The sequence below is a fragment of the Suillus fuscotomentosus genome (genome assembly GCF_016647785.1).
Source record: "Suillus fuscotomentosus strain FC203 chromosome Unknown F5891scaffold_101, whole genome shotgun sequence".
Classification (NCBI taxonomy): Eukaryota; Fungi; Basidiomycota; class Agaricomycetes; order Boletales; family Suillaceae; genus Suillus; species Suillus fuscotomentosus.
Genome location: NW_024539613.1, coordinates 15,948 through 36,275, shown reverse-complemented (window position 1 = coordinate 36,275; position 20,328 = coordinate 15,948). Strand labels below are relative to the sequence as shown.

General features: G+C 47.6%; 9 protein-coding genes across 9 annotated transcripts; 3 read left to right on the top strand and 6 right to left on the bottom strand.

The window, feature by feature from the left end:
• Window positions 1-1,313: 1,313 nt before the first annotated feature.
• On the bottom strand, window positions 1,314-1,789 carry F5891DRAFT_985941 (fungal hydrophobin; the record flags this gene model as incomplete). Its single annotated transcript, XM_041377672.1, has 3 exons — window positions 1,314-1,361; window positions 1,421-1,582; window positions 1,634-1,789. The coding sequence occupies 3 exons, from the start codon at window positions 1,787-1,789 to the stop codon at window positions 1,314-1,316; spliced, it is 366 nt and encodes a 121-aa protein (XP_041218933.1).
• A 303-nt stretch (window positions 1,790-2,092) lies between these two features.
• Window positions 2,093-4,778, bottom strand: F5891DRAFT_46041 (general substrate transporter). Its single transcript, XM_041371904.1, has 13 exons — window positions 4,607-4,778; window positions 4,477-4,549; window positions 4,255-4,427; window positions 4,039-4,204; window positions 3,947-3,990; window positions 3,849-3,892; window positions 3,676-3,799; window positions 3,247-3,622; window positions 3,076-3,190; window positions 2,971-3,025; window positions 2,763-2,923; window positions 2,628-2,707; window positions 2,093-2,579 (listed from the first exon to the last, which is right to left on the bottom strand). The coding sequence occupies exons 1-13, from the start codon at window positions 4,618-4,620 to the stop codon at window positions 2,397-2,399; spliced, it is 1,608 nt and encodes a 535-aa protein (XP_041218932.1). The 5' UTR covers window positions 4,621-4,778; the 3' UTR covers window positions 2,093-2,396.
• A 725-nt stretch (window positions 4,779-5,503) lies between these two features.
• Window positions 5,504-6,941, top strand: F5891DRAFT_963091 (MAGE-domain-containing protein; the record flags this gene model as incomplete). The annotated part of the gene is made up of 5 exons (XM_041375966.1): window positions 5,504-5,689; window positions 5,757-5,850; window positions 5,903-6,097; window positions 6,147-6,404; window positions 6,463-6,941. 5 exons carry the CDS (start codon window positions 5,504-5,506, stop codon window positions 6,939-6,941), a joined length of 1,212 nt encoding a protein of 403 aa, XP_041218931.1.
• A 109-nt stretch (window positions 6,942-7,050) lies between these two features.
• Window positions 7,051-8,893, bottom strand: F5891DRAFT_963108 (PLC-like phosphodiesterase; the record flags this gene model as incomplete). Its single annotated transcript, XM_041375967.1, has 6 exons — window positions 7,051-7,219; window positions 7,271-7,457; window positions 7,508-8,132; window positions 8,180-8,564; window positions 8,618-8,700; window positions 8,753-8,893. 6 exons carry the CDS (start codon window positions 8,891-8,893, stop codon window positions 7,051-7,053), a joined length of 1,590 nt encoding a protein of 529 aa, XP_041218930.1.
• Window positions 8,894-9,229: 336 nt separating this feature from the next.
• Window positions 9,230-10,031, top strand: F5891DRAFT_1207546 (uncharacterized protein; the record flags this gene model as incomplete). The annotated part of the gene is made up of 2 exons (XM_041369073.1): window positions 9,230-9,326; window positions 9,544-10,031. 2 exons carry the CDS (start codon window positions 9,230-9,232, stop codon window positions 10,029-10,031), a joined length of 585 nt encoding a protein of 194 aa, XP_041218929.1.
• A 186-nt stretch (window positions 10,032-10,217) lies between these two features.
• F5891DRAFT_1196492 (uncharacterized protein) lies at window positions 10,218-12,802 on the bottom strand (the record flags this gene model as incomplete). The annotated part of the gene is made up of 9 exons (XM_041368308.1): window positions 10,218-10,380; window positions 10,427-10,469; window positions 10,527-11,261; window positions 11,317-11,394; window positions 11,437-11,641; window positions 11,700-12,026; window positions 12,128-12,369; window positions 12,421-12,504; window positions 12,559-12,802. The coding sequence occupies 9 exons, from the start codon at window positions 12,800-12,802 to the stop codon at window positions 10,218-10,220; spliced, it is 2,121 nt and encodes a 706-aa protein (XP_041218928.1).
• A 693-nt stretch (window positions 12,803-13,495) lies between these two features.
• On the top strand, window positions 13,496-15,257 carry F5891DRAFT_1131296 (uncharacterized protein; the record flags this gene model as incomplete). The annotated part of the gene is made up of 9 exons (XM_041364652.1): window positions 13,496-13,520; window positions 13,577-13,691; window positions 13,743-13,878; window positions 13,920-14,250; window positions 14,305-14,557; window positions 14,608-14,707; window positions 14,756-14,824; window positions 14,889-14,918; window positions 14,940-15,257. 9 exons carry the CDS (start codon window positions 13,496-13,498, stop codon window positions 15,255-15,257), a joined length of 1,377 nt encoding a protein of 458 aa, XP_041218927.1.
• A 1,248-nt stretch (window positions 15,258-16,505) lies between these two features.
• Window positions 16,506-17,707, bottom strand: F5891DRAFT_1196490 (uncharacterized protein; the record flags this gene model as incomplete). Its single annotated transcript, XM_041368307.1, has 2 exons — window positions 16,506-17,260; window positions 17,311-17,707. 2 exons carry the CDS (start codon window positions 17,705-17,707, stop codon window positions 16,506-16,508), a joined length of 1,152 nt encoding a protein of 383 aa, XP_041218926.1.
• A 199-nt stretch (window positions 17,708-17,906) lies between these two features.
• Window positions 17,907-20,283, bottom strand: F5891DRAFT_1066834 (uncharacterized protein). Its single transcript, XM_041363121.1, has 7 exons — window positions 20,196-20,283; window positions 20,071-20,142; window positions 19,954-20,023; window positions 19,586-19,904; window positions 19,186-19,534; window positions 18,944-19,134; window positions 17,907-18,891 (listed from the first exon to the last, which is right to left on the bottom strand). Exons 1-7 carry the CDS (start codon window positions 20,242-20,244, stop codon window positions 18,118-18,120), a joined length of 1,824 nt encoding a protein of 607 aa, XP_041218925.1. The 5' UTR covers window positions 20,245-20,283; the 3' UTR covers window positions 17,907-18,117.
• Window positions 20,284-20,328: the final 45 nt, after the last annotated feature.

The following is a 20,328-nucleotide window of genomic DNA, read 5'->3' as shown; positions in this document are numbered from 1 at the left end:
AATTATTCTGATTGGTTAGTTAGTTCATACTCAGTTTCGATCTCAGTTTCAATATGTGTATATAGGTAGATCGTCGTAGTCAGTAGTTCTTTAGTTCAAACCTCTTGTATCTCCAAGTGAGCAATCCAAGACGTACCTGCTGCCTTATCCTCTTTGTGATTATCTTGTTGTTTGAGTCCTAGTCTCTGCCCTGCGTTAATTCGTTTAAGGGGTTGTGACACTTATCTCCTGTCACCACATTTGTTATCTCCCTGTATGTAATTGTATCATATGTTGTTCCATTTATGTACATATACAGTCACTACTAATAATTGCAGTAGGCAAAACACTCAAATCCTGTTGTCCCCCTGCTCAAACACATTATTTAATGCCATGTACACATACAGTTACCAATGTTGTTGCGCAACATTCCCAATGGGTGACGTTGTTTGAGTCGCCGCTCGAAATATACATGAAAACCACGCGAGTTTCCAAATAGAAGTTCAAGCGAGGTAAGCGAAAACCATGTGGCCTTAGGCGAATCTAAGCGTATCTAAGCGTATCTAAATGAAAACCACATGGCGCTACGCGAAAACCACGCGAGCGCGCGAACATTTCCGAAACCTTTCTCCCTTTCTTCTTAAGATTTCGGAATGCTTGTATGTAGTAATCACCACATGTCTTTATCTGAAACTAGTATCAACTGAAAGGCGACTCTCACGCGATGATACCCTAGGCTTTTGAGACAGTCTCCTCTGCACACTTGTCTGTAGAGACTACCATCAACATATATCCGCCAGCAAGTGATGTCATCAGACTAAGTCTTGATATCCTTAGTTTTTCGCGCTGCTCAAATTTCCTGGAACATCTTGGCCTCCATCGATGCCGTTGATAATAGAAATATGGTTCTTGGCCAAGCTCTCCCCCTGCTATATATCTTGACCGCGGTTTGTCCGTGACTGGGTGCTACATTCGGCGATGAAGATCCTGACCGGCGATTCGTGCTATCTCGGACTGGTCTTTGCCTTTGCGAGGAATCCAAAACTGGCGCCCCCGTTTATTTGAGGCTCGCCATATCGATCGATGCAATAGGATGATTCCAAAGTACTGTAACACACTCACACCGCATGCATTTTACTTGGCTGGTATCTTCCTCCGAATCACACCTAAACACTCGATGGTTACATCCTTCGATTTTATTACAGTAGCTGTGGTGGGACGTAAAACCGCGCAAAGGGACCTCAATTACGATATAACATAAATTAGGCCAAACGCCACAAAGAGTCAACGACAGTGGAATAAATCGCTCTTGGCGAGAGATTCGGGTATCACGGTTACAGGTAGATGTTGATCGGTGAGCAACCAATGTTGATGAGGCCGTACTAGACACAAATTTTGTCGGTCAAGGTGCATACTAATGCGGGAGCAGCAAACCACTCACGTATGTGTTGCCACTGCAGCAAACGGGCTCCTGGTTACACTCCGCGCCGCTACCAGTACCAATGACGCTGATGGGACTGCAACCCATTGCAACGTTGCCCTCGACAGGGTCAAGGGCAATGTTCAGTACGCTTAGGATCCTGCTCAACTCATGGCTGTTGGACTAATCAGGAGTCAGACATGACTAGGACTAGGTTACAAAGGAACTACGCACCTTATATGTGGTATCACAGCAGGAGACGGTGCCGGTGTTGCACTGCGCACCCGTACTGCTGCAAGTGCTGTTGTCACGAGCAGATAGGGTGGGTACAGCGCTGGTTCCTACGACGAATGCGAGGAGAGAGACGAGGGGGAGAGAAAGAGCGAACATTTTAAATTTGTGGGGGTGGGTTGGGACAAATGAGTGACGAAGTAAATGATAAAAGAAAAATTATTACCGCGGTTTCCTTTATACTATCGGCCGTCACTGCAGAGTGTACGTCAAGGAGGTAAACTTTTTGAATTTGGCGAAGTAAAGGCCTAGATTGGCCTGTACAAGTACGTACGATGCTTCAAGGAAGCTTGAAGCTTCTTCGTTGTTTGATTGACGAGCGCTTGACAATTTCCTAATGTATACCGATCGATACATGCATTTGTGAATTTGGAATTGTCAGACGTACTTCCAAGCATGGAAGGTTTCGACGAACTGCAAACCCAACAAGTGTCTGATCAGTGCGATGCTCGCTCTAACCGAATGATGTGCCTGGAGGCATGTCCGTTATTTACCTCGGCCATGGCTAGGCTTACTTGAGTCCATGTGATACCAAGCGGCGGTCCCACATCACATGTCAAGCGTCGTGTACCTGGCAGGAAACGTCAAGAACGGATGCTGGTGCATCAAAATAAGTATGGAATTAAAATCTGCGATGGGGATCGCAGAAAACTAAGTATGTAGCTCATATAAATGAAGTGTGTCTGCTCAATGTCATTCATCTCGACTATGATCCGTTCGCAGAGGGCTCAGAGGATTCCTCGATCTTGCCTTTCTCAAGTGCGCTGGACGCGAGGGGTTTATGCGCCTCCGCGGCTCTGGTTCGATCGATAAGATCCTGGCGCGAAGAATACCCAGGTGGAGCCCATTCGCGGGAAGTCCAAGGTTTGCAATTAGGGTCAGTATACATCTGATATCAAGGTTTAGATCGATACACCCGCAAAGAAAAGACACCTACCATGTTCACACTTTCTAGTGAGAGATTAGATGATTCGTAAAGGAAGAAATAGACGACCACGGCTCCCGTCAAATTGCATGCTGGATAATAATAAAAATTAGTTGCGTGCTGTACTGTTAATGGAAGATGTCATACCCGCAAAAACAAAACCGTAGCGGTAGCTTATGGCACTACTGATGAAGGGCGTAAAGAACGCCAAAAGGAAATTCCAAATCCAGTTTGCCGCGGTCGACAGACTACCTTGTTTGGCACGGGTCCGTGTAGGGAACGTTTCTCCAATGAGAATCCAGACACCACTGTCGAACGTCAGTCGATCACAAAAACCCAGTATGCAGATTCTTACGGAGCCCAGGTCATCGCATAACCCCAGATAAACATGCAGGCCGACACGATCATCACTTAAGATGCCTAGTCAGCAACACGATACCCAGAGAGAATGACATCTCACATTTCCCAACGCCAGGATGAGTCGTAGGATCTACAGCAGTTCCAGCAGCGGCGAACACGAAAAGCCATGCTGATTGCCAGATTCCTCCAATGATCAGAGGTCTGCGACGCCCAAACTACATGCGCTGTGAGAAACGGCGCTCTCCACTTATAAACGAACTAGGTCGCTTACCCTTTCGAGGACATACATTCCGCCGAACGTACAGACAAAGTTGACAGTGCCAAGAATGATCTGAGTCACAAACGAGTCACTGAGACCTACTGCTTCGAACACAGTTGCACCATAGTAAAAGAAGTAATTGGCCCCAGTGAGCTGTTGAAGGCTCTGTAGACTCATTCCAAGGAGAGTACGGTAGAGAGTCTTGTTTTGTGGCCTAAAGCAGTCGATCCACCCGCCACGAATCTGCTTTTCGTATTCGACAGAAGACTTGATTTCCTCGACCTCGCGAGTGATGATGTAGTGGCTCTTCGCCTCTTCCTTTGGAATACCGCGAGAACGCGCGAGAGAAAACTGAGCGTCCTCCATTCTGTCATGCGCGGCAAGCCATCTAAAGGGATGATTAGACAAACGAAGGAGACCAGATCGATTACCAATACCGACCTAGGACTCTCTGGCATGAAGAGGATGCCGATACCGAGAATCAGTGCCCACAGGATGCCGATGCCAACAACGATGCGCCATGAAGCAGAATTCGACATGTCCCGTGTTCCAATCGAGATACAGTCTATACAGGAGGTTAACAGCTGACAAGGAACTTGGTATCGTGATCTTACAAGCAACCAGGATACCGAACGTGATGAACAGTTGATAAGTTGCACTAAAGGAACGTCAGCGCCGTGTATGCCACTGAAGAGGTGTGTGGATATCATACGTCAAAGTACCACGGATCTGAGATGGGGCTGTCTCGGCTTGATACTAAGAAAATCAGAACGTGAGCAAAAAGAATGGCCGCAGAATAATCACCATCGGGACGGCAGCACTAAGTGCCCCAACACCCAAGCCACTAACAAGCCGGCCGACAGCAAATTGCTGCCAGACATGGTTCGAAGTTATCTGAATGATGACTCCGATAGTGAACACCACACACTCCACGGACATGGCATAACGACGTCCTAGAAAGTCAGCAATGCTAAAAGAGACCTTAGCGAAATGCGGGTACAGATATCGCGTGCTGCTTACGGTGCACCCAGGAGCGCGCCGACGAGGGTTCCGATGGAGAGAAGGGATACGATGAGACCTTCCCGTACAGTGGAAAATGAACAAGTCGATACATCTCCAGGTGTGGAGCAGGTGGCAAAGCGAAGTAGGAAATCATCCATCAACAGGATATCTGATATCTGACCAGTGTCATACTGACATCCGTACGTCAGCACAGATGATTAGGGTAATCATGCAACTTACTCCAAAGATGAAACCACCCATTGACGCCAAAAGTGCCAGCATGATGGCCACCCATCCTATGGGCAGTCCGTGGCTGTAAAACAGGGGGAATTAACACAATTGTGATCCTGATCGTACAGCGAGAGCTCACAAGTAGAACGCCATGATGTATGATTAGCCCACTGTGCAAGTGTGCGTAGCTGTGAAGAGACGGAGAAGAAGAGATGCTTACGCGAAGTATTTTAATGGAGACTAGGACTGGGGCCTAGGCGAAAGTCCCGGGCATCTGAATCTATTTTAGGTTTTTGCGCCCACAATGGGATACAACTACGTCATCCCGAACGAGTCGCAGAGGAACTTGACCTCGTGTTCAATCAATTCGTCCAGCAATTCGCCTGGGAACTCGGACGTGCTCAAGCTGATTGGAAATCTGCTCGAGGTGTAGCAGTATGCGAGGCCCGGATCAAACATCACACAGCATCAATGTCATCTTAATTACGTTCATTCGTGCTTGAAAATTCAACTTGCAAAGCAGTGGCGCATGGAGGAAGAGCCGCGGTTATCAAACGGTCTGTAAATTGTCGATTCAAAGGATGCCCCACGTTTCGCAAGATAGCATTAATGCCTCGACAAGGCTGAACCTGGAGCATCATGTTTGCCACAGTTGGTGATACGAAAGGAGGATTTAGGAAGTGCGACAGACAGGTCTGACGAACCTGGTGATACGCAATAGCTGAAAGCTGTATGATGGCGGCCGGGGCCAAAACATCGGATATCTACGGCCACATTTATGTTGGCCGGACCCTGCTCGACGGAGCACTATCGATATGGAACTTTTATTCAAGGAAGATGGTACACATGCAGCAGAAGCGCCTATAGGTTCTCAGCTTCCTGTAGAACCGGGTAACAGCTGGTCGAAGAGTTCTTGTCGACCCTGGACTCTGGAGGTTCTAAGTAAAAGAAGGTGAAACGCGCTCGGTCACAGTCACGCTTCCATTATGTCACACGTCGCGTTTCCGGTCACGCTCATCTCATAACCAGAACCAAAATGGCACGCGCAGGACCAAGCAGAACACAGAGGTCACAAAGGGCCCCACAGCCCTCCCAGTCTCAGTCGCAACGTCCTGCTCGAGGTAGCAGAAGAGCACCTGTTGAAGAGGACGAGGACGAAGATGCGGAAGGTGATGATGACCAAGACATGGACATCAACGGAAGGCTCGATGATGCAGACGCAGTAAGTGGCTCGCATCTCCGGTAGTGATTTCCTGGTATTGGAGAGTGCTCGTTGATTCGCTTCTCAGCAACTTGACAGAAAAGCGAATGATCTCGTAAGATTCGCTCTTTTTATGGAACAGAGGCGGACTCTTATACGCCGAGAGGATATTAACAAGAAGGGTACACCGAACTTGCAGAGCTCATCCACTTGAATACTGAAAAGAAACATCAGTGCTGGCCTCTAATTCGCGTTCATTCAATTCCGTGTTTGAAAGAGCGCAGAAGCTCCTAAAGAAAACTTTTGCGATGGAACTCGTAGAACTTCAGTCGCGAAACTATCGGGAGCAAGATAATGTCGTAGCTGGTGACGACCTTCAAGAGGCACGCAATGCTATCGGAGTAAAAAAGAAAAGTATGTTGCAGCCATGTCTCCCATGTCTCCTAATGGCCATGACAATTTCTCTCTCTCTCCATAGCTGCGGCTGCAGGATCAAAGACATATATTCTTCGTTCTGTTCTTGATCCCGTCATTATAGAAGCGTCAGCACGGACGGATGAACGGCTGTACGAAGAACAGATTGCTGACAGCCAAGAAAATGGCGATGACGACGACGACATGCCAAGAAGCTACGGATGCATAATCTCTTGGAGCACTACAGATCAGGTCGGCGCCTTGGGTGTCTTGCATGTCATTCTAGCAATAATTCTTGCCAGCGGACGATCCATGACCGACTGTGCGTGCCATAGCTCATCTTGTAATTCATCAAACTAAATCACGCAATATGCGCTCAGTGGATTTACGTGCCCACTTGAAACGCCTCGGCCTCGCATCGAACGAGTCCATATCCATGAACACCCAGTCTACGCACAAGTCTCTTCCTATAGACACATATCTTGGCCAGCTGATGAAGCAAGGATACCTAGACCGTATCAAGCTGGGCGACACGAAAGCGGCTGGCGGCAAACGGAGTCGCGCTCCTGCAGCGACTCAAACCAATCCAGATGAAAATCAAGCATTTGAATGGCATTGGGGCCATCGCTCATATAGCGAGATCGGAGAACAGGCTATTGCTACATTCATCGCTGAATTTATGGTGGAACGCAGCCGTGATGATGACGCCGAAGATGATGATGATGATGATGGTAAAGCTGCGCGGAGCAGGGGTAAGGGAAGAGCCGGGGCTGAGGATGGTAGTAGAGACAAGAAGCTGAAGAACGTGTACGGAGCAATTGAAAGGGCAGCCGGGGGTAACCTATCGGATGTTAAATGAGACGCTTCCTCTTAGCGTCCTTGGTATATTCATTCTGTATTTTGATGTTATCCCACCTGCTGAATACTTTAACATATGCCGTACTATGCTGTATACTACTAATTGTCTCCTATATTCCACTGATTGTAAATCGAACTAGCAGCGTTGCCCCAGTGCGTCTGCCATCCATCGATAGCAGGTGAATGAACCTCCAGCCCTCCTCAAGGTCGTGGAGACGAGCACAGAAAACCAACATTTCCTCATCCCTTAAGAGTCCTCTATGGCAAAGGATACGTAAGCTGTACAACATCAGCTTGCCGGTTGACATTACTTTATTATCGTTCGCTCACCGGATAAATGTCAAGTCATCCTCCTCAAATTTCCATTCAAAACAGCCATTCCACGTGACGTCTACGCCATCCTCTGGAACATCTTTGCACTCAATGTGCTCGGATTGCCAATCTTGGTTCTTCGAAGAATTAAAAAGTTCCGCATGAACATACGGTGTAAATTCCGTGTGTTCTTTCGGGCGAGGCACTACAGGGGAATAATTGTCAAAAAGTTGAGGGTTCACCCAAATGACTTACAGGAACTGATTCCGATAACGTTGCATGTCACCTTCACATTGCGCTCGACTCCTGTCAAACGTCTTGGCTTCTCGACCCAGCCAGGAGTCCCAGCAAACATGGCTTCATTAAGCTGCATACCATAGTCGAAGTTCTGCCAATTGAGACACACAATCTGGGAGCCGTTGCGCCATTGCCTCAACGGGTCAAGATTACTCGAGCTCAAACGTACACCACGAGGATAGATACGTCGAATTCGATGCAGAGAATGTTCGATCAACTCTGACAGTGAGTGCGGGAGCATAGATAGCATGCACGATTCGTTGATGTTCATCAGGATATTTTGGGGATATGGGGGACTTGGTAACTCTAGAGGAAGATATATAAGCACGAATGAAGCGACTGGTGAGCACTTGCCTTCAGTAAGCCAGTGTTTGATCGGTTTCATACTTCTTGCGTAGAAACCCAGATCGGCCAGCGAATCTGCAATCTTTGCATGGGCATGATTCGCCATCTTAAGCACAGGGTCGATCTCATAATGAAGTTCGGAAATCTCATCATACTCGATGCTAGTACACGAGTCATGATCCAATGCCTCAGAATCTGCGCTGATCTCCTCGCAATATGCGTCCGGATAATACTCCACCTGAAAACGACAGTCAGAAATAACCTAAACCGACACCGTCTACATACCATTAGTAAGATTTTTCCTTTCAGATCCCTTGGAGATATACCATCACCGCTGACACCTTCCAATGGTTCCTGCACCAACTTATTGCCCCATGTATCCTTCATGATATCCACGAGTTCGCCTTGGTGGGCTATCGGCACGTGGCACTCTAGACTGATAATAACAGGCCAGTCTTCGTCATGAATTGCTTCATCAATAGCCTCGCAGACTGCCTTGAATGTGACGCTTCGACTAAGCGTATGTCCGTGGGTGACAATCGGACCCTTGGAAGACCACCAAACATCGATCTCAACGCAGCGTGCGTTCTTGGAGAGAACATGTGTGTAGCACTCGGAAGACGCACGACCGAGGACTTGCCATGCGAGTAGATATGTGTTATGCGAAGAGCTGGTAAATGTGTAACATTGCATATATGCATCGCTGAATTGATCTTGACATACGAAACGAAGTAATCCCTCAAAGGTCGGGTGTCATCGACGACCCGCAGACGAACAGCAGGAAGTTTCAGGAGCTCACGGGCATCCTATTTAACCGGGGTCGTTGAGCGCCAAGGCAGAATAATTCAAAGTACTCACCAAACCGTTCTGCTTCAGAAAACTAAGGATATCAAGACTTAGTCTTATGGCATTACTCGCTGGCGGATATATGTTGATGGTATAATTAGTCTCTAAAGACAAGTGTGCAGAGGAGACTGTCTCAAAAGCCTTGGGTATCATCGTGAGAGTCGCCTTTCAGCTGCCCTCGATAACTACTATATAGTAGCAAAAAGAGTTAACGAGCTTCATCATGATGTATATATGGAAAGCCGGACGCGCGCGCTCCGTTACACGATGTGACATGCACCAAATGAGGTAGTCACACGATTGGGACACCGGACACCTCCTGACACCTCCCACGCAAGAAAATTATATCCCTTAGTCACATGATACAAGCCACATGGCACTTTTTCCTTGAGTGACGTCAGCACTCAAGGAAAAAGTGCCACGTTTTCTTGGTCATGTGACAGCGTCTATTAGGATCATATCGGAAAACATGACTCGCACATCTGAATTATGTCTGCATACATATACAAAATAGTTCTGATTAGACTCTGCAAAGAATATATACAAGAGGTCCTAGGGATCCACGAAGGGTGCGGGTTTTTGGGAGGTATGGCCAGCTCGTACCCTCACCCGCACCCGTGCAGGGTTTACCCATGGGTAGTACATATAAATATTAAGTTAGAACTATGAAAAAAAATGATTGTGAAAAAGAACTTACTGAGACATTGTGAACGGCAGGGAACGACTTGGATCAGCATGGCTCAAGCTTGAAGCGGGATCGACACACTGACAACCTGCAAATGGTGGGAAACGACTTGGATCAGCATGGCTCGAGCTCGGCACAGGACCAACACACTCACAAGCTGTGAATGGCGGGAAACGACTTGGATCAGCTTGGCTCGAGCTCGACGCAGGACTGACACACTCACATCCTGCGAACGACAGATTCAACTTGTATCAGCATGGCTCTTGCTCAAATGAGGATCGGCACACTCACATACTGCAAACGTTGGGCGATGACTTCAATCAGCATGGCTCGAGCGCGACACGGGACCAACACACTCACATCCTGCGAACGATGGGAAACGACTTGTATCAGCATGGCTCTTGCTTGAATGAGGATCGGCACACTCACGTTCTGCGAATGTTGGGTGCAGGCTCGGAGCACAAGACACTTCGCCTGTGGGACTTGAAGACAGGTGTTGTGTTGAAGAGGATGGAGGGGCATCACAGTGAGGTGTTGGAATTGGCGGTATCACGAGTTGGGAATTTGATAGCAAGCGGTGATAGCAGAGGAGAGAGGACATTGTAATGTGGAACTTGAAGATAAAAACTCACTTCGCTCCAAGCACAACCTAAACAGACGTCGAAAGGTTGAATTTGTGAGGCTGGTTAGATGTGGGATAACAAGTATTTGAAGACAATAAACGGGAGTTGGAAAAGACGTGCTGACGAAGTTGGAAAAGTGTCTGTTTACATGCGTTGTGATAGTAATTATCTAATTTTCTACAACTAGTGCTTCATCGTCATTTGCCTCCTTCACGAATGTTTCCAGCCCAAACCATCCACAGTACTCGTTGCAGGCATGCTGGTCTTCAAATTTGCTGACAGATGCCTCAATATTTCCCTCACCAAAAATATCACATCCATCGCTGACGGACCTATCCCAACATCAGTATTGAGTCTGAACAAATGAAAAAGACATACGGATGAGTCAGGACCTGAGGATCTGTGAGTAGTACTGTACTACCTGAATACATTGGGTCATTCAGCGCTGAGGATTGAATGTATCGAAAATCGGACATACCCTGATAGTCGGATATGAAAGCGAGCTTGCCGGTCTTGACATACTGGACATGCTGCGTGAAAACAAAGAATTCGGCCATGTCGTAGCCATAGTCCAATTCATCGAGCAATGGATTGGCGTCCATATTGTGGATGAATTTGACAAACATATCATCACCGCCCTCAATGAGCTCTTCAAGGAGAAAGACAGCCCGTGTTGACCCTGTCTTTGCTCCAGGCTTGCTACCCCCTTGGTGGTGGCACAATGCAAGGCCAGCTTCTACAAATCGAACACGTGGGACAGCAAACGGCGGGGGTTCAGGTGAGGATGCAATGGAACGATCGATGAAGTCGTATGTGAGCTTTAATAAAGACTTGGACCAGTATAGGACGTTGGCCTCTCTGAATAGCTTCTGTAGCTCGTCGACGAGTGAATACCGGCCAACTTTATAAGCTCCAACCTTCATAGCAGTCGGAAATACTTTTTCGAATGGCCGTTTGACCACGACCTTATGACGAGCCACTGATCCGAGACCAGTCTTGGGAGGAGCTGTGAGCGTGAGCCATCCAGCGTTCGCAGTCTTGAAGCCACCAATTCCAATGAAGCCGTCCGTCGATGTATCAATAGTCAGCTGTCCAATGGAAGATTCAGCCGTGTCCACCAAAAATGAATGATGCTGTTTGTGTAGCAAGAGGTCGGTGATATCGCGGGTAGGGATTGGGTGAAATTGCACACTTTCACTATGTAGTCCAAAGACTATAAAATACTAGTAAGTGCTAATGCAATTTGAGAAATCCATGAACGAGCATACCTTGCTTTACATTTAAGTTGGCACCTCCGCCGATCTTCAAGACTTCTTTGAGCAGATCACGATCAGGTGAATGAAAAGCTGTGGGAGGTGGATTCTTCTTTCAAGGTGGAGATGAAGTACCACTGAGACTGCTAGAGCTTTCAGCACGCTGGTGGGCTCTCTTGGTAGAGACCGTCACAGAATTGTTGGTGGCCACGGATGGTAAGAAAAGCTCATTTTCAGCGAGCGAAGTTGTTGCTGATGAGGGCACATTGAAACTGACGGCTGTGTGAGCAGTAGCATGTTCACTAGACTGAGTGCAGCTCGTTCGGATAGCTTCAGCTTCCTGGACCGCAAAACTAAGGTTAGGGCACTAGTAAATAGACAACATAAAATATACATACCATTTCCGCACGAAGTTCCAACCAATTCTCGTATTCATTCCACTGGGCCTCCAGGACAACGACCATCAGCGCAAATTGTTTAGATTTGAAGGTCGATTTGGTGCCTTTGCGAGATGGCTGCAGGCACTGATCATAGAAATAGGGAACCAATTGTGGGTGATTGGATAGGTCCACCCATGCAGCATCTCGGATTATGAACTCCTCAACACGCCAGACAAATTCTCCATCGAATTTGCGTAACTTTGGGACGACAGTCTCCAAAGCTAGCTTGATGAGCCCAGATGCGTCAATTCGAGCATCAACATCCTTCCTACCCTCACATATGTTCTAGTAAGCTGAAGTGTAAGTAAGTCACAGCACATTTTAAGATGTAAACATACTCCAATAGGAACACCTCATTTTTTGCGCGCTCCGGCACCTTCGTGAACCACAGTAATTTCAAGTAAAATGGTCTCTGCTAGAGATGAAGCGTATGCCATTTTCCCCCAGCGGTCACGCTCAGCAGCATAAAGTGCGTGTTGCGACGAATACCCAATGGCACCTTGTTGTGACGAATGCCGGATGGATGATGAACCTTGCGGCCCTTGCCATGATGTAGGGATTCTAATATCTGGCCCTCTAGGACGAAAGCCACCAGGTACAGCAATGACAGGAGGCGGATTAGGTGTCGCTGTGATAAATCAGATCATAAATCTCCGCAGTAACACAAATCTTGACTTACATCTTCGTTGTGCCGCATTCACCAATTGTTGTATTGTACGTGGATCAGGAGGGGCGCGGCCTTGTGATTGTAAGGTTCGATTACCTGAGTCAGTAGTCTGTAAGCCAGCCACTTGTCAATTAGATGGTGATCGCATACCTGTAGGTCTCACTGAAGTAGCTCGTTTATTCTCATAATGCAAGTGGCAGGATTCACACACATAGCGCCCACGTTGACCTGGCTCGATGGTCGCAACATAAAAACATGGCTCTCCAGTCCTAATGTTAGCCATGCAAGACGGACGATCGCAAATTCGATCTTCTTTGGCATAGGCATCCTCGGTGTACTGGGTGAGAAGTTCATAGTCTGACATGGCGCTCTGAAGGTAGTCTGCCAAGTGCATGCTAGACAGCTTAAATATCTCATGACCCGGAGATTTATGATGCGGTACATTGGGTGGTGACAAGCACTTGAGGAAAGTCTGTATCATCATGAGGAACTGGCGCCTCCAGAGACACTAAGGAGCAGTTTGAAAGAGTTAGATAGAGAATCATGAATCATATGGAACCAGCACCTCAAAAGACACTATGGAACAATCTGAAAGAGTTGAATCTGAAATGCGCAGCCCAAGAATGTTTTGGCGCCTCCAGAGACACTAAGGAGCAGTTTGAAAGAGTTAGATAGAGAATCATGAATCATATGGAACCGGCACCTCAAAAGACACTATGGAACAATCTGAAAGAGTTGAATCTGAAACGTGCAGCCCAAGAATGCTTTGGACCGCGGACAACATTTCTTAGTTCAATTAGTGGTAGTTGCAAGCCCTGACTCACTGAGAATCAGAACGTTCAGAACGTTTGGAACGTCCAGCCCAAGTAGTTACTGAACTTGACTTAGGAAGATGTGAGGCACAAGGAGGGCATTAGTGGGACGAGCGGGGCATGAGTGGCGCAAGGCCGGGCACGAATTCCGTGAATTCCCATGTTGCCGCAGCACGAACTTCTTCTAGTCAGGGGCCACTGAACTAGGTAAGTCCAAAGGAAATCACCGTTAATATAAAGTGTAACCCTGCAAGCCTCAGAGTGAGCACGTTGCAATGCCCAACCAGAACAAACCTACACGTATGTACCTTTCAACTTGAAGTCACTCCCACTAGGCATCTGAACACTCTAAGCAGCCCCGCTGGACGAAATCGCACCTCATATCCTTCGCCTCTGGAAGGCCCGCCAGACCGATCGGCAGATTATCCAGGAATTGCAAAAACACATCGACACGACTCGCTACGGTATCGGGTGAGTAGTGTTTAAATCTAGTTATTTAAGTGTTAAATAATTATACACTAGGCTTACCACACTTTTGAAAGTTCGAAAGACGATGGGTCTTCAACGTACCCGTCAACAGCGTCACACAGTCGAAACCATTCGTGATGCAATGCTCGATTTACGTGCTACATATCCGAATGCTGGTGCACGTGAAATGGTGAGTTTACTATACCATGAACGGGAAATGAGTGTTGCTAGGTGAGTTATCTTTACATTGTGAGGACCAATTTTACTGACCTACGAGTTTCGCATCCTAGGAGGGTTGTGACAGAGTACTTTGCTTTGTATGAACCGGAACTTGTTCGTCAGCGCAAGGCTTGTCGCCTTCGAAGGAGACGCTTCTGGGCAGCTGGCGTGAATGATTTATTCGCAGTCGATCAGCATGACAAGTGGCTCAGATTCGGTCTTGGGCTGCATACTGGCATTGAGCCTTTCTCTGGTCGTATAATGTGGATTCGGGTCTGGCATTCCAACCGAAATCCGCAGCTCATTCTGAGTTACTACCTTAACACAATCGAGGCTCTCGGTCGTAAGTGTTTCACATTTTAAAGCACAAACATACTAAGTTTGACTTAAATTTTAGATATGCCAATGGTCACTCAAAGTGATCCGGGGTCCGAAAACTATGGGATTGCAAACGCGCATACCATGCTGCGACAGTATCATGACAAAGCTTTACATGGTACGCTCCAGCATCGTTGGATGCGAACGAAGAAGAATGTTATGCCAGAGATCGCATGGTCTCAACTGCGCCGGCGGTTCACACCTGGATTCGAGAATCTTCTTGATCATGGCGTCAATTCTGGTTGGTATGATTCAAATAATACCCTTCAAGTGTGCGTCATTTTTCTTCTGTTTGAGTGTTAGTTGTCATATTTGTTTGCAGGATGGTTTTCCGTTGGGTTTTCATACCGTGGCTTCAGCAGGAGCTCGATGCATATCAGGATCGTATTAACAATACTGCCAAGCGGCACAACCGCAACAAAGTACGTGCCTGTGGTTTTACTCTCAATAAGCATTGACACGCCATCCAGATTCTTCCTCATGGAGTACCCAATCTTATCTACCATTCAGCTGAAGATTTTGGAGCATTGGATTTCAAGGTACGTGCTACATCAATTTGGTTGTTGTACTGGCAATAGTACTCTAATATTGGTACTATCATAGATTCAAATCGAACCCGAGGCCCTAGACTTCGTCTGAAGTCTTTACATCAAGCCCTCTCATTGCGTGTTTGACCTGGTCCCAGAGGGTTTCGGCAAATGCATCCAGCATTGCTACAATGATCTCGGTCGCCCAGTTATCACACGACAATCAGTCTGGGACACATATCGGCTTCTGCTAGATGCCCTCCAGCTCGCTGACAAGTTACCAGGCGAAATTCAGCTGCAGGATGATGAAGATGAAGATTTTGTTCCACTTTTAGATGACTATCAAGACTTACCTTCTCGCGAGGATCCCAATGGCGCCTATTATATGGGTGGTGTGGGCGGAGGACTTGGCCTTGGTTTGTCGTCTCCAATCCTGACAGTCTAAACACTGATGTATTTGCTAGACACTGAACACTGTCGTCAACTAGATGTTCTCTCACACAGTGATGAGCCGGATATCACAACAGGGATTGACGAAAGCTTGGTCGGTCTTGATCACGCTGGTTTGGTGGTTTGGGAGTTCTCGGATTGCGAAAGTGACGATGAAATGGTAGATGGATGGTGATTTTTCTTCGTCGTGTATATATCTAGTTACCTACACCTCTTGTTCTTGGACAATTTAAACTAGGAGTACACAGGGTCCTACTGCCTATTATGGATGTGTGACGCTTAATAATGAGCGCGCGCGTCCGGCTTTCCATATGTATATATATAGAACACGGAACCTGTCTCATTTATTTACTGAAATAATGATCCGGTTACTGGACGCGCCCTGAGCCGGTTTTCAATGAGCAAAATTCTGATAAGCGCAAGAATATTGGCGTCGTACGAGAACGATTTGAACGCGGTGGTGAACCAAGCCGTGATGAGTGTGAGTGATGTCCCACTTACATGGGCGAACAACAAACGCAGGACCAATACGAGGTGACTCCGGTGATAAATAAAAGCGTATAACAATTATGTTTATTGGCTAATTGTGTATTAACCATGGCCCCATGTCATCATAGTTCCCACCACATATGTCACCATTGACTATATGTTTGGCCAAAGGCTTCAGAAATAAAGGACTATAACTGGTGGACCACTGTAGACGGTGAGATGCGAATAGATGTGAACCTCCAGTAGGGTTGAAAGAACTATCTTCCACCCCTGGCAACCAGTCAGAAAGAACAGATGTCGAATCAAACCGCCACGGAAATGAATATATAGTTTATTTCGAGAAATGGGACCATAAGGACATAGAACATACACAGTAGGGGCACATCGGATAGTCCGCAGACAGTGAAACAAAGTGTTTGTAGGATGATAGGAACCAGTAAAAAGTTATCATGAACACTCGTTCCGTAACTGCTGTGGTTAGACCTTCATAAGGACCGCACACTCGAAGCAAAGAGACCACACAAAGATGCCTGGAAACATTTCCTGCAGAATCCATGCTCTGAGGAATGAGAGGCAGAGCGAATATGCGTGATCTGTGAGGCTTCCAATACTTTCCATGACGTCGTTGATCGAGACGGAGCTGGAACAGCCTTGGAACCGAGGAACAGTTATATCTCGGCTGTATTGGTCAGTAGTCAACATCCATAAGTTAAACTGAACACACCTTGTACTCAAAGATGCCGCATAATCAGGATTATGGGTCTGGTTCTAGTTTCTCGCCTCGAGCAAGAACGCGGACGACCTTGCTAGGCTGAGAGATCACTTCCATCATTTGCATAACGGCAGCAGGGCGCTCCACTAGCCCGGTGCCTCGAGCGACAGGAAGACCCCCCTGAGCGGTATGGGAATTACGTCTGCCTCGACCGGCCTGTCGTTTTCCTCTATCGTCATCATCAAGATTACGAGGATGGTTCGATGAAGGTGGAACGAGTGGTGCTGCGGAAGGTTCCACTTCTAAGAGAGTGATACCAGCCCGGGTAGCCCAGTGTCCAATCAACAGGCCAGCTGAACGAGGCTCGTATTTATGAGTGTGTGGACTTGGAGCTGGAAGGGGTACCGGAGATGATACTTCGGGCATTGCATCAGTTCGACAGACCTGAACTGGAGTAGCAGAAGGGGAAAGGATAGCAAGAACGACTTTCAGTTTGTCGCTCGTTGAAGCACGAGTTTCAGAGACGTGATCAACTTCCCAACGGGCGCAACAAATCATGCGCCGAACCCACTCTGGAGAACCAGAGAGGTGCAGCGACTGTAACATAGCTTTGTCCTTAGCATCATCAGGTGACATGTCCTTGAACTCGATGCGGTCCCACGGAACGAAGGCATCATCCCGCTGGACACGGATACGAGGATTTGTGCCAACTTGAGCCTCTAAAATTCGTGAAGCTGACCGCGCGCGCTGGGCGAGAGGACTCGTTCCCTTCTTGAGTAAATCAAGAGTATTCAAGGCTAAGCCACCTCACGTCAGACGACAAAACATTTCTAACGTCTCGACTGACCTTCAAGGGGTACAATAACGATTTCATCACGTCCATCTCTGCACCATTTCTTCACCTGGTGGAGGGCGTGTACCAATACGCTCGCATCGACCACTACTATATCTGCATCCTTGTCACCCCTGGCCTCCTGGCTCGATTTCCTGGGCTTTTGCACCCTGGCTTCACTGTGCTCTCTTTCAGGTACAGCTTCAGCGACAGACTTCTTCGCAGACCTATTGCCTGAAGATGGGCGCTGCTTGGGTGTATGATTGATAACACCGCGACGGTTGGTATTACCCAAGTCGGCTTGCGGATGACGACGGTCTCTCCAGTTTCCAGATGCTGGCCCACGTGTAACCGATTTTTCCAGCTGTTCGACTTGATGGCTTAGAAATGCAGCCCCGAGCGCTCGAGACATGGCGAGCTTGTTCACTGAACCGCCGGTAGTTGTAGGACCCTGCAATATGCCACAGTGACAAAAGGTGAGGAGATGCTCAGCAATCTCGTTGAGCTTACCTTGCTCTCTGCCATTCACTTTGCGACTAGATGATTATTACAAAGAAGAAGAGGATAGCTTTTGATGTAGGCTGTTGGCCGGTCGTGGGACAGATACAGCTCGGAATTCTAGTGCGGCCGTGGCATGACTTGTACTTAGTCAGCACACTGTGGAGTTTAGTGACTGCATAAGTAATTAATGTTAATGAAGCCTCAAGGCAGTGGACTGGTCTAATAGGGTCTAGCACTACATTTCTGTTGGGCATCAAGCCGCCAACAAAGCAAAATGATAAATATAAAACACCGCGTCTTCTCAGCGAGAGTCGATGTTAGTCAACCAAAGCCAAATATCATTCCAAACAAATCCTTCCATCCCCTCTTCACTACTATCTGCGACCCTGCACCATACTCGTCAGCTAACCACTCTAGGTAACGGGCATCAAGAGAGCTTAGAGGGCCAAGCTCGAATGATATCATATCTTTTGGAGTAATGTAAATCACCGAAGTCTCTGGTGTACCGGAGGTGACAGAAGGAAGTAGATCAACTAGGCGAGAGAGTTGGAAGCTGGTGTTGGCGTGAAATGTTTGAAGTAGGGCGAGTGTCGTTAGAATCTGACGATCATGTCGTTCGTTGGTTTCTGGATCTGTGTCATTACCATTATTGCATAACTGTGGCATAGATCGCGTAGCAGCGGAAGATGACGAAGGCTGGCGACGGTCAAAGCCAGTATTTCCAACCGGCCAAGTCATGCCGCTGGTCCTTCTCATTCCCTTTGAGTTTGGGCTTCCACCAGGACACCCTTCAATCCCCATACCCAGGTTACGCACAAATGTTCCGTCAACGGTAAGATCATCGTCACCTTCTAATCTGATGCTGCCCCAGTTGGCGAGGGATCCGTTGCCAGTGGAATAGGACGCAACTGAGTTGCCACGCCAGGACCCCATCCAGAGCCCAGCACATACAATACACACATCTTCATATATTCTCCAAGGGTCTGTCCACGAAGATGAGGGTTTATTTCTGGCATTGATTTCAGATGAGGGGCGGCAGCATGGCTGTGCACATTGATCGCCATCCAGCTGCAGAATGCGTTCAAGCTCGTTCCACTGTCAGGTGTGTTCAACACGTATACGGAGACATGACTGCAAATATATGTACCAGCCTTATATCACTCCACGTGAAACGAAAAATGGCTAAACGATGTGTGGGCCCTTTAGAACCAGGTGGCTGCGGCTGCGGCTTTGAGAGGTATAAGGTCGGTCGTGAAGTTTTGGAGGGTGTAGATGTCGTTAGATCGATCAAAAGGTCGTAGTAAGATGGTTTGTCCAGAAAAATGGCATCAGTCGTGCCTTTCAAACAAGAATGAGGGGCACGCCTAGAGCTATATTATCATCACTTACAAGCAACCCAACCTCGACCAGTTTTGCCCTCGCGATCCATCTTGTCAAGGTCATTGAGAGTAACCATGCCAAGCACATGAATAGCCTCTTGTGTTTTACCCTTAAGCCTCGTATAATACTGCGTCGCCGGGTCATTTTCATTGATGTCATTAGTTGATGGGTCAAGTTGAGCTGCGTAACAGATATCTGCGGCCACTTGGCACAGTATGCATGCGGCTTCAACCGGCGGGAGCGTATATATAAGTATCCTCTGACGCCCAAGGACATGCTTGTACAACGTCAATGCCGAAGGTCCTAGGATGCGCAACAAGTGTGAGAGGTGGATGGTAGGATTAAATTCTGAATCCGGCTGTATATTGGGGTCAGAGAAACATAAGGTAACGCTCATGCTGCATCGCACATTATCAAGTTCATGACTCCAACCATACCATTTGCCAGCACCACTGAGATCTGCTCGTCGAACCTTGCGTTCTTCGAAAAAAATACGAGCGGGTTCCCAATCGCTTTCAGATGGCTCTAAAACACCTCTGGTTTCTAACGAGAGATAGATGGAGTCAGCTAAAGTCCGAAGGGCAGCGACATGCCGCCATGGACGAGACCGGGTAGATTTGGCCAATAGAATTCCAAGAGACGTCAGCCGGAACCCGCGGTGGCCTTGTTCAGCGGTCCTCCGCCGACGGAAAACACATATGCCGGAATGGGCATCCTTCGTGAAGTATCTATTAAATTCTGATAAGTAGAGCTGTGGTATGGGTGCAGGGCACATACACCACATCCTGGTCTACAAGATGGAGACCACTGGGGAGGGTGCTAAATTCAACACCATCGAGCTCAAGGTCTGAAGCACATTTAAGTCGCTAACCGATATGAAAACTGCAAACAGACCATCGCTGGCCTTCAAACACCAGTCCACTAGATTACCCTTCGTTGGGTGAAACGAAGCGTGGAAGATAGCAACTGGACAGCGGGGTATCAGTTGAACTCTTGCGGCTTTAGACTTAATAACAGACCTATATCCTGAGGTATTCTTCCTCTTGAGTCGATGGCATCGATGGACATGGTTGCAGCCGCATGCACAGGCTACTGCAGGCAGCAACCATTTAGAGTCTCGCATTGTCTCACACTATTAATGTCACGGCTGAA